The sequence below is a fragment of the Oryx dammah genome, unplaced genomic scaffold (genome assembly GCF_014754425.2).
Source record: "Oryx dammah isolate SB20612 unplaced genomic scaffold, SCBI_Odam_1.1 HiC_scaffold_23, whole genome shotgun sequence".
In the NCBI taxonomy this organism is placed as follows: Eukaryota; Metazoa; Chordata; class Mammalia; order Artiodactyla; family Bovidae; genus Oryx; species Oryx dammah.
In genome coordinates, this window is record NW_024070207.1 from 38,240,604 (window position 1) to 38,258,720 (window position 18,117).

An 18,117-nucleotide genomic window follows, 5' to 3' on the forward strand; every position below is an offset into this window, starting at 1 on the left:
TCCGGCAGTGTGCCCAGGCCCTCTCTCCTCATCCTTCAGCTTTGCTTCTCCTTGCCCTCACGTGGGAGTTGAGTCCCACTTATAAAAAGAGTCAACAATGATTGGTGACCTGATCTGGCAAATGGGCAATAAGCCAGGCCTTGGAAACAATGTCAAGTCAGTCATTCCTGAGGTTCTTTGGCAGCAGAACATTCAAAGAGCAGCATCAGCATCATTATTGGGATGGCGTATGTGTGAAACACAGTCTTCAGAGAGAATACTGGACCTACAATGGATAGAAAGTTGGTATTGGAATTAGTATTGGTGCCAGACCTTCAGCTCCATGAGAGCGGGATCCAATCTGTTTGGTTTTCTATCATCTTGCAGCTGGAAGAGTGCCTGACAGCCAACAGGTATGCAAGGCCTAGTTGTGGAAAAAAACAACTGTTGAAGGAACCTGTCTGAGGCCAAGAGCTGTGTTGCTTCCTATAATCCTGGGTCTCCCGACAACAACCCCTATGACCTGACCCAGAGCAACTGCCGGCCTTGCCATGTGGCAACCCCTGGAGAAGAGTGACAGGGAGCAAGGAAGCTGGGGGAAGTACTCCTTTGTACCCTTGGGGACCCCTCTCTGGGTAGGGGGAAAGGAAAATATTGTGTACATGATCCATACAGAGGATTTCTAGTTGGGCAAAACATTTTCAGCAAAGTGAAATTTGTAAAGAGAGATAGGGGGGCTATTTTGAAGTGTCTTTAGTTTCACAGGCAAGACACTCTAACCCATTTATTTTTAAAAACTATTTATTTGGCTGTGCTGGGTCTTAGTTGCAGCATGCAGGAGCTTCAGTAGCAGCATGTGGGATCTAGTTCCTTAATCAGGGATCGAACCCAGGCCCCCTGCATTAGGAACATGGAGTCTTACCCACTGGACCATCAGGGAATTCCTTTTAACCTATTTCTAAGTGAAGGTTATGAATGGGGTGTGTGTTGGGAGGGATTGGCTTTGGCTGGAGCTTGGGGCCAAGACTGATACTCACCCAAAAGATAGGGAGGGAGGGGGATTTTCTTATATGGAATAGAAAGCTAGGTGAGGAGGAGGAAAGCACTGCATGGTCACCATGTACGAGGGCTTAAAGAAAGACTCAACGCATTTTTATTTGAGTGTTTATTATTTTTTTTTTCCAAAGAAATCCATGCAAAGGGAAAGACAGAAAGAAAGACATGGCAACCATGTTCTAGCAGCCAAACATAGGAAAATAATTTGGCACAATTTGATTTATTGCAAAAGACAATCTATACTACCACTAAAATTTACCCTCCTCATGGAGATGCCATGTGATTTTTGAAAACGTAATGCAGGGTTAGTCTTCTACTTAATGGCTGAAGGAGGTATAGAAGATAAAAAAATAGGGAAAAAGAAAAAGGTGGTTCCCTTTATAGAGGGAGACCACAGGGTGCTGAAGGGCAGCACATATCCTGTGAGCTTGGCAGTCAGTGCACCAGGAGGAAAAAGCACAGCACAGAGACTGCCAAGCTGGTGAGAAGCTTCAGGGGAGGATGGCCATTCCCCAGGTTGTGAGAGGCAACTATCTCATTGTCCTTCTGATTCACATGTTGCTTGCTTCCAGGAGCATCATCCACATCCAGGTCATAAGCCAGTTCTGCCAAAAGAGAAGAAAGACTTTAAATGCAGGTTCACCAACGGCCTCAGGTATGCACTCTTCATGGCCCAGGCACTAGTCTGGACTGCTGGGGTAGCCCAGCTTTGAGATCTTCCTTTCCTTGAAAGGAAGGCCGCTGGGAGATGGGGAGAAAACAGGGGTGTGGAGCTGGGGCCCGCCCGAGGAAGAGGGCTACTGGTATTCCTGCCAGAGAGCACACCAACAAGGTGCACATGAGCTGGCCACTCCCCTCCTGCCTTTGGCTCCACCCACACCCTGGGGTGCACACGCCCTTGTCATGTCTCCTGGTTGGCAAGGCTGTGCCGTGTGGGTAACTACATGTGCGTTCTCATGTGTATGCGTGTGGGTGGGGGAAGGGATGTGGTGAACCCCCAGTGTACCTTTTCTGTGTCCTGTACCCCTGGGAGCCTTGCCTTAGAGTTGACAATAGGGTAGTTTGCCATTGAAAGTTGTTTTATTTTTCTGAAATATTTCTTCTTTTATCTATATGGCCTTTTCACTGCTGGCTGCCAACACACATGCACATGATATGCATAGGATTTAAATTGATAGCAAGTAAATTAAGACTAAGGAGAGGCCTATGGGTAACAGTCCTTCTTTGCCTACCATTTATGAGATATCTTCATGATTCTGAAAAGAAACTGGGGTACTGGGGTTGGCCTAACTCAAAAGTCTCCCAGAAGGCAAATCTAAGTTGATAGTGGCGTATCAGGAAATTAAAGATGGTTGGCCCAGGGCTCAGTTTTTTCCAGATTTAGAGTGCAAATCTTTTCCTTTGGCTTTTCTAGAGTCAGTCACCAATGTTTCTATTTTCAATATCTTGTGAAGGTGATGTGAGCAACTTCAGCAGCCAACTGTCCTGTGGCCAATGGAGCCAGAAAGATCTCTTGGGGACATGGAGATGCTTAGCAACAGGCAGAGAGGAAATGACTGGGATTCTGCAGAAGGAAGGAAGGAAGAGGAAGGAAGAGCTCCTCTTACAGCGGATGAAACATGCAATAAGTCACAGGAAGAAGGTGTGGGGACTCAGCTGGTCCAGGATGTGTGCAGAGCAGGGCCTAAGACCAGGGCTGCTGTTAACAGGCTGGCACTGCTGAGAGCAGACAGCAAAGTCAAGGTGATCAAAGCCAAAGGGTCTGATTACACAGCCCGCAGTGCTACTTTCCAGAGGGCTACTGCAGTTTATAATGCCACTAGCAATGATGAGGGAACCAAATTTACTATGTCTCAATAAAAAAAGATACTGTAGTCTGTATAAGATGATACCTCACAGTTTCTTTAATTTGCATGTATCTGATTACTAGTATGGGCTTCCCAGATGGCTCAGGTGCGGGTTTATTCCCTGGATTGGGACGATCCCCTGGAGGAGGGCATATCCAGTACTCTTGCCTGGAGAATCCCATGGACAGAGGAGCCTGGTGGGTACAGTCCATGGGGTCACAAAGAGTCGGACATGACTGAGCACACATGTGCAATTACTAGCATAGATGAACTTTTTTGTTGTTGTTGTTCACTAATATTTCTCAGTGGACAGTTCATATCCTTTGCCTTCTTATCTAATTGGTATTGATGTTTTTCCTATTAATATGAATGCAGATTTTATTGAGTCCTTTGCTTATCATATTCAATACAAATAATTTTTCTATTTTGTTATGAACTATAATTATTTTTCACCGCTGTACAAAGAAATGATGTCCTAACTTTCAATATATAGGAATCTGACCACACTGTGCTCTTCTGAAGCTGAGAAAGTGTTTCTTCTTCCTTGTTAATAATTCAAATCAAAATTTCCCGCGAACCCTCTTACTGAGGGAAAAGCAAATCAGCAGACTAATCTCCATTCCTTCTCCCCACAAAATAGCTAGATACAAAGAAAATCAAAGAGAAAAAGAACAAAGAGCAATGCTTTGCTTGGAAATCAGACCTCTGGCTCAGCAAGGTGAATGGCACAGGGCACACAGAGCAGGCGGAGGTCAGCTGTCAGTCGGCAAGGCAGTGCAGGCTTAGGGCCTGATCGGATTTCACCAGCCTTGAGAACACATATGGCTGGGTCTGCTGAAAGCCCAGCCTTGAGTTTCAGGCAACTTCTCAACTTAAATGAAGAGGAGTATTTTTAGGACTGACCTGAATGAGAGCCGTCTCAGCAGTGCTTTCAAATTCCTTTTCCGGATATTCCCCTCACCCAACATCAGGATTAAACAAACAACATCTACTACTGTGACCACTCAGTTCCCCTACTATTTATCTTGCTCTTCAAATAATCCATGAACACTACACACTTTTGGCTACTATAGCAGTTATGGTACACCCAGGAATTATGTTAAATCCAGCAGTTTCTCATCTTTGTACCACCCAATACATCTTTTGTTATGTCTATATCTAGGATCTATGTTTTGAAATTATAAAAATGACTACCAATTATTGAGTCCTCATTGTGTGCCAGGCACTGTGCTAACTACCCTTTATATACATGATCTCATGTAATTAAACACTCTCAGCAATGTTATGAAATAGGTATTATAATTCCCATTTTACTGATGAGGAAACTCAAGCTCAGGTTACTTTTTTGCCCATATTTACACAGCTGGCAAGTGGCAGAAGTGTTCTTTGAACACAGGGCTAACTCTGAACCTCACATGGAGCTATACCATACACAAATTGCAAAATTTTATATACCAAATATACTGCAGTGATTAAGTAGTAATGGGTTCCTTCTTGAAAAAAAAAAAAAAAAAAAAAAGAAAACACCTCAATTAGTGAAAATATCCTGCCAATGAGAACTAAAAACCAGATGAAATAAATGAAGCAAAAAGACAACTTAGAGACTTGGAGAAAATATTTGCAAATGATGCGACCATCAATGGCTTAATTTCCAAAACAAACAGTTCATACAACACAACAATAACAAACCCCCCAACAACCCAACTTAAGTCTTATGGGCCTAAGATCTAAATTGACATTTCTCCAAAGAAGACATACAGGTGGCCAACAGGCAATAAAAAGATGCTCAACATCACTAATTATTAGAAAAATGCAAATCAAAACCTCACACCAGTCAAAATGGCTATCATTAGAAACCCTACAAATAACAAATACTGGAGAGGGTGTGGAGAAAAGGGAACCCTCCTACACTGTTGGTGGCAATGTAGGTTGCTGCAGCCATTATGGAAAATATTATGGAGGGTATCCCAGAAAACTAAAAATAGAGTTGACATATGATCCATCAATCCCACTTCTGGGTGTATATCTGAACAAAACTATAATTCAAAAAGATACATGCACCTCAGTGTTCACAGCATCATTATTTACAGATGCCAAGATATGGAAGGAACATAAATGTTCATCCACAGATGAATGAATAAATATCTGGTGCGTGTATATATATACACACACATATACATGGAATATCACTCAGCCATAAAAAAGAATGAAGTAATGCCATTTGTAGCAATATGGATGGATCTAGAGATTATCATACTAAGTGAAGTCAGAAAGAGAAATACAAATGCCATATGATATCACTTATGTGTGTGGAGTCTAAAATATGACACAAATGAACTTATCTATGAAACAGAAACAGACTCACAGACGTAGGGAGCAGACTTGTGGTTGCCAGGGAGGAGGAAGGGCAGGGGAAGGATGGGAGTTTTGGATTAGCAGATACAAACTACTACATATAAAATGGATAAACAACAAGGTCCTACTATATAGCACAGGGAACTGTAGTCAATATCTGGTGATAAACCATAATGGAAAATATTAAAAAACTATCTACGTGTATAACTGAATCACTTTGCTATACAGCAGAAACAGAACATTGTAAATCAACTGTACATCAATAGGAAAAAGCACATGAGAGAAGTCAACATTTCCGCATACAACTGGTCACAGAGTTGACTAAGTAGCCTCCTTAAGCTTTGTGAACTACTGAAAACAGCTTTAGGTTTTGGGACCCCAAATGGTTTTTATATCAGCTCTATTTTCCTGAAGCAATCAGCAATGATGGCCAAGGCCATCAGACACACACCTGGCACAAAGCTGGGCCAAGTCTCCTACCTCCAAATGATCCTAGGAATATTCAGAATAATTCCTTCCTGTGCTTCCTACACTGTGGCTATGGGTTTCCTGAGGCTTCCCACCCAGCAGCAGCAAAGCATTATCACTCAGTCCTGTAGCCAGGCTCCTGTGGCTGATACTGATGGGGGTTCCAGCAAAGATACATTCTGAGCCTGGGTCACCATCATGAAGAACAGAGATGAAGAGGACAGCTTAGCATGACAAGGAAGCACTATGGGACACAGCGGAAATAGAGATTTGGTTAAGATAAGCAGGGACATTCCTGGACAGGGGAAATATAATCCAATTTAATTCAACAAACTTAATGGCAACCTACTATGTCCCAAGCATTGAGCTAGAAGATTGGAGAAAGACTTACTTAATGTTTGCCTTCAGGAATCCACACTATGGTGGATTACAGACCAAGAGACAAACCAACAAGACACTTGGCAGAAAGTGGAAAGGGTTCAGATAAACGCAAAAATGAAACACCAGGGGGTTAGAAAGGAGAGAAGGGACTTCCCTTGTCTAGTGGTTAAGAATCAGCCTTCCCAACCTAGATGTCCATTGACAGATGAGTGGATAAAGAAGATATGGTACATATATACAATGAAGTATTAGCCATAAAAAGGAATGAAACTGGGTCATTTGTAGTGATGTGGATGGTCCTAGAGTCTGTCATACAGAGTGAAGTAAGTCAGAAAGAGAAAAATACCATATATTGATGCATATATGTGAAATCTAGAAAAATGGTACCAATGAACCTATTTGCAGGGCAGGAATAGAGATGCAGACAGAGAGAACAGGCATGTAGCCATGGGGTGGAGAAGGGGAGGGTGGGACATATTGAGAGAGAGCCACCAGGGAAGCCGGTAGCACTGACTACCATGTATAAAATAGGTAGCTAATGGGAAAGCTGGTGCTCTGTGATGATCTAGGGGGTGGGATGGGGGTTGGGAGGGAGGTTCAAAAGGAAGGGGATGTCTAATTCACGTTGTTGTACAGCAGAAACTAACACAACATTGTAAAGCAATTATACTGCCAAAAAAAAAAAAATCCGCCTTCCAATGCTGGAGGGGCAGGTTTGACCTTGGGTCAAGAAACTAAGATCCGACATGCCACGGTGCACCACAACTGGAGAAAGCCTGCGTGCTGCAATGAAGACCCAGCATGGCCCAAATATAAATTTTAAAAACAAAGAAGGGAGAGAGAAAAATTAATAAAAGCTTACTGGAAGGTTCCTTTGGACAATTGGGTTATAACTGTGCCATGAAGCATGGGTGGACTGTGGCAGGGCTGAATGAGATTTGCCATTTCAGGCAGAGGGTTCCGCTTGAGTCAAATCATCAATACGTGAGAATGCTGAGAGGGCACACTCAGTGCGAGCCAGTAGCCTCTATGGAGGGGAGCAATGTCAAGCGCTCATTGTTGTGTGGGGGGGTTGTGTTTGTGCCTGTGTTGCTTGATGGACGATAAAGGGTAAGGCAGGAAGGACAAGAAAATAAAGGCCAGATCTTGACAGATTAGAAAGATAAGACTTTATTCTGTGGGCAATAGGGAGCCACTACAGGTTTTTAAGTAAGGAATCCACACAATATGTTTTGTGTTTTTCAGAAAGATCATTGTTAACAGTTTGGAGGACAGCCCTAAGTGGGTGGGAGAGACTTGTCAGACATCTTGTCTTGGGAAAAACAAGAAGCCTGTGGGAACAGTATCTGGGGATCTGCCAGTAGCAAATATTAAAAAAAAAAAAAATTCAAAACCCTATGAAGAAGCTAAATCTACACCAAACCAAGACCATCTCATTTTGCTACATGCCAGATGCATTATGGGGATCACCACAAACCATACTCTTAAATCACTCATATTTTTATGTTTATCAGTGATGTTTGGTTAGGTACATAGTGTAAAATGTACATAAATTGTTTCTGTCTTGCAGTTGAATGTCAGTGAGAACCTTTTGGGCCAGCAAGGAGATTTTCATGCTAAATTCAAAAATCTGTTTCTATTTGTCATCAATTTAACTACACCCAGAGGGTTAGACCCAACAATCTGTACTCATTACACACACAGCCATGACTCTCATTTTGTTCTTATGTCCTTTGTGTTGCAGATTAAATAATCCCTTTAAATTATCATCAGTCATTTAGGCCTGAACTTTGTGTGGAAAAAGTTTTCTGCATTGGACGAAGCACTTACTCTGGGGTACAACCCTGAATATTTACTGGAAGGACTGATGCTAAAGCTGAAGCTCCAATATTCTGGCCACCTGATGTGGAGAGCTGACCCACTGGGAAAAAACCCTGATGCTGGGAAAGATTGAAAGGAGGAGGTGAAGGGGACAACAGAAGATGAGATGGTTGGATGGTATCACCGATTCAATGGACATGAGTTTGAGCAAACTCTGGGAGATGGTGAAGGACAAGGAAGCCTGTGGTCCATGGGGTCACAAAGAGTCAGAAACAACTCAACAATACCACCAACAACCCCATTCTTAGTTATTCAGAATTTCCTAGGGGAGTTCCTAAGGAAGATGCCTCCATCCTGGGAGTCTGGAGCCCTGGGTTCCAGGCCTGGCTCAGTCACTGAGTTACTATTTCACCTTTGGCAAGTCACCTCTCCTGGGCCTCAGTCACCCCATTTTGCTAAATCAAGGTATTGGACTAGATGAACTCTAAATTTCCTTCTAGTTTTATTTCTTTCTGATTCCAAGGCTCTTGGGGCCCAGTGAGGAGCACAGTCTGCTCAGGCCGCCATCATTCCTCTACCCACAGAAGCCAGGATGGCTGCCCCACCAGAGCACCTGGAAGCAAGTAGATGCAATCAGTTGCTTTTCCTGGGGTGTGAGCCTTCCTAGTGATGTTCACCAGCTACCAAATTCTGAATCCTCTTTCTTCTTAAGCTGGTTTAATGGTGGATAAGAGACCCTGGGAAGAAATAAATCCATGCTGGACTGTTTTCATTTTCTTTAAACCCTGACATTTCCTAAAGGCCATAAACACCAAGCCCTAGGAGAGAAGTTACTGAGGTACATCAAGCAGGTGTGCACAGGCAACCAAGGAAAATCTGTCAGCCAGTGAGACAAGCCTTTGGGCCCTTACAGAGCCAATGGGGTCTTGAACATATAAGAAGATTCAAACGCTCCCCCTCTGGTGGCATGGGCATCAAGCAGGGCAAGGCACTGCTAGAGGGGCCTCACCCACCCCAGCTGGTGGACTTCACAGGGGCAGCCCAAGAGAAGAGCTGTCATTGCAATACCAGGGGAGCAAATGCTGCTGCTGAGCTGAACAGGGGGTGTCTTCCTTGCCAAGCCTTCACCCTAATATGGCAACAGAGCAACACTGCTCTCCCTGTGTTTTATATCTGCTGTATATGGTCGGGCCCTGGGACATGAGTATATGAAACCAGCAGTGCACTGCTTGGTAGGCCCCCGAGGCTGAAATTGGGGAAATCACTAGAAATTGTACCATTGCACACTCTGCTGCCCCTTCCCACAGAAGCCTTTGGGCCGTTGGCTTCTGAATCCCTAATTGATCTTGGTTTTCTTTGTCCTCCCCTCAATACAACCTTCCTTCCTGCCACATCAACGCGCCCCACCACCACCTTTGTGAACTTCCAGGTGTGAAATGACTACTTAAGACTTGAAAGCAGAGGAAAATGACTTTGTTAATGAACCTCAGGTCTCCGGGAGTGAGTCGGAGATTTTCTTCTTCATAGATCAGACGAGGGAAATGGCACACTTGAGGCCTCTGGTTTTAATTGGTCTAATGGGACTCCTTTTAGGGTCCATTTCACAACGTGCCTTCGTGACAAATAAGTGAGCTGCCAATTTCGCCAACTAAGTGACTGCAAATTCTGGGAACAATCCAGTCACCGATCCTGGAAGAGGGCTGGGGCAATGAGATGCCCACTTCATTTCCTACAGCTAATTCCAGCCTACAAATACCCTTAGGTACACTGCTAGGATGTTGAAAGAATGCAGTGGATTTTACCACTAGTATAGGCATGGCCTCTCTTCCTATAGGCTGTTTCTCAGTCTGGGCTGGGTGTACCTTCAGGTTACAGTGCAGTGGGCTGTGGGGACATGAGGCCATGGCATGCTTCTTCCCAGGGATTTAGAGGGAAAAGCACACTATTTTATACTGGGACACACAAGGCTGTATGATGGAGCAAAGGGGTGTTATTTGCAAACTCAGTTAAGATTTCATAAAGTATTTCCCGTTTACTAGGACCTTCAGGTTATGGCCCAGATCCTCAGAATCAGGTGTTTACTCCCACTCTTCACTGCTGTATAATGGTTTTAAGAGCACCATGGGACACTTGGGTCACCCAGGCTTTGTATACTATCAAAGCTGGGCTATTCTGACTACATATTCCTGATTAATGACTTAAAGTAACTTTTGCGATGACAACTTCCTTGTCAGGAGAGGAATGCCACAGGAACTGCCCTTAAATGAGACTCAGAAAGCTTAGTGTCTAATACAAAATGGTATCTAGGGGATTCAGCCACTAACTAGGTCTCACTTTTGTGTCCAGCCACTGAGAAAGGAACAAAGAAGAACATCATGTAATACATTTGGAAACTGTCATTCTGCTGTAGAATCTTATGATGTGGGCCAATGCTATACTTGTTTAGGAACATCGTGAGTCAAGTCATATTCCTCGAAACAGAACACCTTCATCCTGGAAACTGACAGTGTGGATGGGTGGTGTGGGTGCTGGCTTTCCTCCACCAGCCTGAGAATGATCACCACCTTCCACAGGAGTGTCATAACTATCACTCTCAGAGATTCAGACCCTTCCCACCTGAGGCTGCCTAAGGGCTCCACAGGAATCACAGTTCCTCAAAGCCTTTCCTTCCCATGGGAAGTAATGGCCTGAGACTCCTTGGAATATGAGAAGCTGGGGACAGAGACATGATTCAGCCAGGGCCAGGGGAGAAGATGAATGAAACAGGCTTCAAGAAGGCAAGTGAAGAGAACACTTTAAGGAGAGGAGGAGAAGCATAGTAGAACGTTATAGAAAGGTCAAGGAAAGTAAGGACTGAGAAGAAGCTACTCCAAGTGTCAACAAGAAGGTAATGGAAGATTTTTGAGAGAACTTTCGATCGGGTTGGGAGAGTGGGAGCTGATGTGGATTCACCCAATACTGATTAGCCTTTGGAGAGTGAGTGAGATGAAGCACTGTCGTCGGAACTGTGTGTTGTAAGTATTGTCGCAGAGCTATCAGCAAACACGTGTACAACCAAGCTTCATTAGAAGTTGTTTCCAGAGTTCCAACTCAAGATGGTCTTGGAAATGCTATATTCTTATTATCCCTGATGCATTAACAACCTGTACTATATACCAGATACCTGTATACCAATGTTTGTAGCAGATTATTCACAGCAGCCAGGAGGTGGAAGAAACCCAAATGTCTATCCATCGATTAACAGATAAAGAAAACGTGGTCTACCCATACGATGGAATATTATTCAGCCATAGAAAGGGATGAAGTACTGCTGCCTGCTACAAGATGATATGAACCTTAAAAACCTCATACTAACTGAAAGAAGCCAGCCACTAAATACCACATAGTATATGATTCCATTTCTATAAATATAACTAGGCAGAATAGGCAAATTTTGGTAATAGTGGTAATGGTTGCACACACTGCAAGTGTAAATAATGCCTGTGAATTGTATACATAATGGTTAAAAAGATAAGTGTTTTGTGATATATGTTTCACCATGATTAAAAAACTATAGAAGCCAAAAGATAATGGCATTCACGGGTACATCCTAGGTTCTAAGGGGAGTGTGAATGCAGTGTTCCTCTGGCATTTTACTTTATAGAGGAGTGAGTGTGTGAATATACCTGATACCAAAACACCCACCCCCAAAAGGTATGCTTTGAAATTCAAGTTGTCCAAAAAAATTTAAATGGATATTTAAGCACTACCTTAGAATCGCAAATATGGCTCCTGAAATTGAGAGTGAAGGAAGAGGGCAATTTTTGTGAAGAATTTTAATCTGAAGCTATTTTAAGAGAAATTTATATACAACTGCAGGAAACTTACATTTACTCTTGTGAGTCACACAAATGTTAAGCTGAAAATGCATTTTTAAAAACATCAATGAAGGAATAAATATACTCTGTCCTCATTACTTTAAAAAACTTAATGGTTTAGTCACAGAGCTCTGTTTATGATATAAATTTCGAACATGATGCAGCTACAGAGGTATGCATCATTGGGCTTTGAAGATGTAGAAGGAAGATACAAAATGTCACTTTTTGTAGCCAAATCAAATTGCTGAGGGGGCGGTTAGGAGTGAGGGAATGCCCTTATAGTCCCTTGGAACCCGTGCTCCAAGATGCTTAATAAAAAACTCTTTGATAGTATTTGACATAGGGCTTTAGACAGATTTGAATGGGAAAACCCCAAATCTGGTACTCTTCCGTTTTTAATCAGCCATGGTGGATCTTACAGAAAATGTACCTGAGAACTAAACTGCTTACAATATCCAACAGCAAAGAAAAGTTACTAGAATAATAGCCAATGGGTCAAAATGGCTCAAGTCCCTGAAAACACTCAGCCTGGGTGTAGGAACATTACAGGCCAGAAATCAACAGGAGGCAGGTGTCATCATAAATGAAAGATGAAAAGCCTCTCTAAGTTGTTTTATCTGAAGCTGTTCCCTAAAAACTCTCCAGTTGTGAAATGCCCCCCTCATCATTAATGGGATTTGGGGAACTGAGCCGATTTTCCTGTCAATTTACTTGGAAGAACACACTGTCATCCTGGCTCCCTCCTCCCTGCCCATCTTTGGGTCTGGACTGTCAGTACACCACCATTCACAAAGGTACCACTTCCTGTGTCTGTGTCGGGGTTTTTGGCTGAGCTGCTTGGCATGTGGGATCTTAGCTCCCCGACCAGGGATAGAACCCATGTCCCCCTGCAGTGGAAGCACGGAGACTTAACCACTGGACCGCCAGGGAAGTCCCCCCTCCTCAGTCTTTGGGCAGTGACCATTTCTCCTCTTCTCCTCAGCCTCTCTCCCCCTGCTTTCTCCCCTCCCGCCACACTCCTCAGTGCCCTAGCTAGACAAGATGCCCACTGCTCTCCGAGGGCCCACTGCTGTCCAGGAAGAAAGAATATGTTCTATTCTGTGACAGTAGAAATAAGACAAATACCTTTTTCCTCAATCACCTGTTGAATCACATTTCTCTCTTCTCAAAATCTGATGATGGCTCCCTACTGCATGTGGGTAAAGTCCTAGTTCCTTAGCATGGGCATTCATGAGCTTCTTCAACTCATCTTGTCTTGCTTTCCAGTTTCAACTGCCCATATATTTCCCCAAGTACCATATACTGTGGTCATACCACCCCATTTATCATTTTCTGAGAGTGGCAAGTGCTTTGAGGTTCCCATGTCTTTCTTCATGTTCCTTCAACTTGGGATGGTATCTCTTTTTTTTCCTCTCTCTCAGGCTTCAACTTATATGGCACTTCTTCCAGGAAGCTTTCTTTCCCTTATTACCCCAGTCCAGATGAATCACTTCTCTCTCTGATTATTAATTGGATTGTACTTCTGTCATAGCACTAATTTCAATCTGCAGCATACATAGTAGAGTTAGTCACTCAGCTAGACTTGGAGCCCCATCAAAGGAAGAAATGAGTCTTACTCCTCTCTTTAGCTCCCACCTGGTACTGAGCTAGCAGAGACATTGAAAAACTGTGAATGTATGCGTGAATCAATGGCCACACAAATGAACATGTAACCCCGGTCTACTGAGAACATGAAGGTGAAGGGCTACCTCCTTAGTAGATACCCTTCCTGAGGAGTCTGTCTTCATCAACTGAAGATTTCCTTAGCGGAAGGAGTCCCACTGAGCAATGATGAACATAAGACAAAGGCAGGGCCAGCGGTGTGGGTGGCCCAGGAAGCACATTGCAGCGTTCAAACCCTGACCTTTAGATACCAAAACCGTCCTTTCAATAGCCAGTTCTCGTTACCCACAGCATCAGTTCACTGTACTCAGTGTGGACGGAATCTACAAGATTTGCTTCTTACTCCCTTTCACTGTCTGGAACTCGATGCCTTACTATGTAAGCAAGGGACACATGCCAGCATTCTGTGTGCCACGCTGGGTGGGAAACAGGATTGCTGGTGAGCAGGCTCCATTTCTTTCTTACTTGGAACCATTGTGATTGGCTTCCCATACCTTTGACCCTTGCCTTTGCCCCAGAATCTACCCACCGCTGGACCACACCCTGCCCTTTCCATCACCACCAATTCCCAAATGAGGAGCTGTTTGCTGGTCATTGACATTTCAGTGCCTGTCCCTGCAACATCAAAATACAGCTTCATTAATGAAGTCCCTTGCTTGGCTGTAAAAGCACAGAGCAGTAAGACCTCAATCCCTATAGTCACACGTGCTGGCACCCCTTCCCCTTGCAGAGGTCTGTGGAATGGCTGCCAGGAAAATACAATTATATGCTGGCATAAGAATAAATACAACTCCTTAACCTAAAAGTTCTGTGTTTCATTTCCCCCCTTTTCCATTTCTCTATTCACTTCTTTTTTTCTTTCCATTGCTCTTTAAACTCATTTCCTCTGTCCAATTATTCCCTTCTTTTCTGTCTAGTTGTTGCTTTACTAAACATTCTCTCCTGTCTCTACAGTGATCTTTTCCATATCCTTAGGCAAAGGGCAAGGTTGGAATCCTCTGATGGATTCCGAATGTTAAAGATGCTTTTCTGTTCCTCTGCACTTTGATTTAAACCTCTAACCTGGATTCCATTTGTTTTAGAAGAGGTTCCGAGTATCTCCTTAATCTTTCATCAACATATCCATGGCCTTCCTGTTTACCCTCGGCACCCTTCCAGCCTCTCAGCTCAGTCTCCTTCATTGCCCTGTCCCCCTACCCGCCAGCTCCACTGACCTACTTATCTGCCACTGCTCCACCCCCTGCACCACGCATATTATTGTTGTTACTTCCCTTCTCTTTCTCATCTCAGACTCTTCTTGCTTCGCAGCCATGCCATTTTAGTACTTCTGTTTCACAGCCTTGTCATTCTTCTAAGGGGAAAATGATTTGAACTTAAAAGACATAAAGAACTTTCTTTAATTACTGCAATCTGACAATTGCGTAGGCTGCCCCTAGACAGTGAGATCCATCTCTGGAGGTGGTCCATGAGAGTTTGGACAGCCATTTGGTAGAGAGACTGGTGAAGGGATTCAAACACAGAATGAGGGGGTGAAGGTAAATAGCTTCTGATGACCCTTCCAACCCTGAGATTCTAGGATTTCATTCAGGTCTTTCTAGGTCTCATGGCAGGGATAAAGGGTGAAGGGACAGGGTTCAAGTGACCTTTGCATTCCTCCCTTTGACACAGACACTGTCTGGAGAGGAATCTAAAGAGACTGCTTTGGATTCTCTTTCAAAGAAAGGGGTCAGTGTCTTTTGGAGACCACGAGTAGCTTAGAGACGAGAGCTTTAAGTTTGCCAAAGAGTTATCAACCAAGACATAAATTTAAGGGAGTAACTACTGACTTGCCTAGGGTAGGGAGAAAACCCCCCACAAAATTTGTCCCACTTATTAAGATAGAGGCCACATCTCAGAAATAACTTGAGTATTTATCAGACAATATGAAATGTGCATGGGCCTCCCTGGTGGCTCAGACGGTAAAGAATCTGCCTGCAATGCAGATGATCCAGGTTTGATCCCTGGCCTTGGGTCGGGAAGATCCCTGGAAAAGGAAATGGCAACTCACTCTAGTATTCTTGCCTGGAAAATTCCATGGACAGAGTAGCCTAACCAGCTATAGTCCATGGGGTCACAAAGAGTTGGACACAACTGAGTAACTCACACACTATGAAACATGCATATGGATGGTATGGGATGGCCGTAAGAGGATGCTGTCTATATAGAAGACAGAACAAGCATCTTAGGAATTGTTTCCATGCAAAGTTTTCCCTATCAATAGGAAACAATTATCAGTAATTTGCAGGTGGTAGACACCCCGCTCAGTACAGCCACATAATGGTATCATTCAGGATCCAGAGGAAGAAAAGAGTATCTTGGAATAAACCACACCATCACTGACTCAACAGATATGAATTTGAGCAAAATCTGGGAGATAGTAAAGGACAGAGGAGTCTGGCGTGCTGCAGTCCATATCGTTGCAAGAGTATGGGACAGGATGAGCGACTGAACAACAAAAATAAACCATAATGGAAAAATATCTGAAAAAGAGTATGTATGCATATGTGTGTGTGTGTATGAATCAGTTTGCCATTCACCTGAAACTAACAAAATGTTGTAGATCAACTATACTTCAATTAAAAAAATAAATACATAAAAAATAAATAGGATTGTGCTTGCTTTGGCAGCACGTATACTAAAAATTGGAATGATACAGAGACAATTAGCATGGTCCCTGTACAAGGATGACATGCAAATTCATTAAGTGTTCCATATTTTTAAAAAATTACATAGAGTCAAGGGCAGCCCTAGTTCCTTATAACTAAGAAGAGGCAGAAGTTTTCCATATTGTTTTTACCTGTCTACAGAATAAGGCAAATGTGCCTGTTAACTAAGACAAATACATCTCATTGGCCAAATCAATTTAAGAAGGGAAATGACTGAGAAGAACGAGGCATCAGGCTATAAGAATAAGAGAGGTGTCAGAAAATGAATGATGAGATTTCAGACTGAAAGGCCTTGCAGGGGCAATAAAGAAGCCACATTTAAAGACAGTAAAATGTAATCAACAACAACAAAAACAGATCAGAACCAGAGCCTTATAGCCTGGCACTATAAAATGGAAATATATGCTAGAAGTTAACACAAATGATGAACACAGCAACTATACTGCAATCATCTGAAGGAAGACAGGGAATAGGGTGGTAGTATTTACTGGCCGGTGAAAAGCAAATCACACACATAAAGGAGATTTTGATGTTGCAAGAGATAAGGGAAGGATCAGAATGTGGCATCAGCAATGTGCGCTTCCTGCCTTTATTTCATGGGACTTTTTCTAACCAATTAGGAACAAGAGGTTAGACTGGAAAGTTCTCCCTGGAATCAGAGCTTGCTTCAAACTAAGTTCCAATAGATACTCCCCCAACCCCTCATTTGTACTTTTAAAAGAAATTTATTGAGTACATACCACATTACCTACTTCAAGTAAATTTCAGATATACAGTTCAATGACTTTTAGTAAATTTAGCAAGGTGTGCAACCATTATAATTCAATTTTAGACCATTTTTATCAGACATGGAGCTATACCCATAAAGTCCCTCGTACCAGTTTACAGTTAATCCCTCAATGGTTTCTTTTGAGTTTCTCATCTTGAGCTCTCTGCATCATCCAATACTGTTGTTGGCTACTCTGTCTTAAAACTTGCTGTCCCCTTCACTATCTGATACTACTTCCTCTCGGGTCCCTCCTCTAATCATTCTCAGACTGCTCTGGGGGCTGTTTTTCTTAAAGACAGGTGTTCTCTCCTTCTTTGACTCTCCTCACATCTCACTTGATGAGCCTTCTTGAACGTTCTCATCTGTGGCCCTGGTTTTCTCTTTCCCTAGAGTCCCAAATCTCTCTCTTGCTCAGACATTCTCTGGAAAGTGAACTGTTCTGACCTCAATGTCCCTTAGGCAACTCAGACTCAATAAGCCACAAACAACACAGCATTTCTATTCCCTTAGCTGCTTTTCTTCCAGCGGGTCCCTGCTGCCCCACCCTCGCCCCAGTTCAGATTAGCTTCAACTAGCCATACAGAACGTGAAAACTGGATGAAGCACAAGCTGGAATCAAGATTGCCAGGCGAAATATCAATAACATCAGATATGCAGATAACACCACCCTTATGGCAGAAAGTGAAGAGGAACTAAAAAGCCTCTTGATGAAAGTGAAAGAGGAGAGTGAAAAAGTTGGCTTAAAGCTCAACATTCAGAAAACTAAGATCATGGCATCTGGTCCCATCACTTCACGGCAAATAGATGGGGAAACAGTGGAAACAGTGACAGACTGTATTTTCTTGGGGTCCCAAATCACTGCAGATGGTAACTGCAGCCATGAAATTAAAAGATGCTTGCTCCTTGGAAGAAAAGTTATGACCAACCTAGACAGCATATTAACAAGCAGAGACATTACTTTGCCAACAAAGGTCCATCTAGTCAAAGCTATGGTTTTTCCAGTAATCATGTATAGATATAAGAGCTGGATTATAAAGAAAGCTGAGTGCTGAAGAATTGATGCTTTTGAACTATAGTGTTGGAGAAGACTCTTGAGAGTCCCTTGGACAGCAAGGAGATCCAACCAGTCCATCTAAAGGAAATCAGTCCTGAATATTCATTGGAACTGAAGAGGGAATTCATAGGGCCTGGACTCCATCTTAGGCCTGTTCATGCTG

The 18,117-nt window shown here is 43.2% G+C and overlaps 1 protein-coding gene and 1 non-coding gene across 2 annotated transcripts in view; one reads left to right on the plus strand and one right to left on the minus strand.

Moving 5' to 3' along the window:
- Nucleotides 1-1,150: 1,150 nt before the first annotated feature.
- The window catches only part of GPC3 (glypican 3), a 451,757-nt gene continuing 434,790 nt past the window's right edge, over nucleotides 1,151-18,117 (minus strand). The window contains exon 8 of the mRNA XM_040266185.1: nucleotides 1,151-1,640. Coding sequence (XP_040122119.1) covers nucleotides 1,471-1,640 — 170 coding nt within the window. The 3' untranslated portion in view covers nucleotides 1,151-1,470. The remainder of the gene's footprint in view (nucleotides 1,641-18,117) is intronic.
- On the plus strand, nucleotides 16,077-16,184 carry LOC120882745. Its single transcript, XR_005725597.1, has one exon. It is a non-coding gene; the product is annotated as a U6 spliceosomal RNA (small nuclear RNA).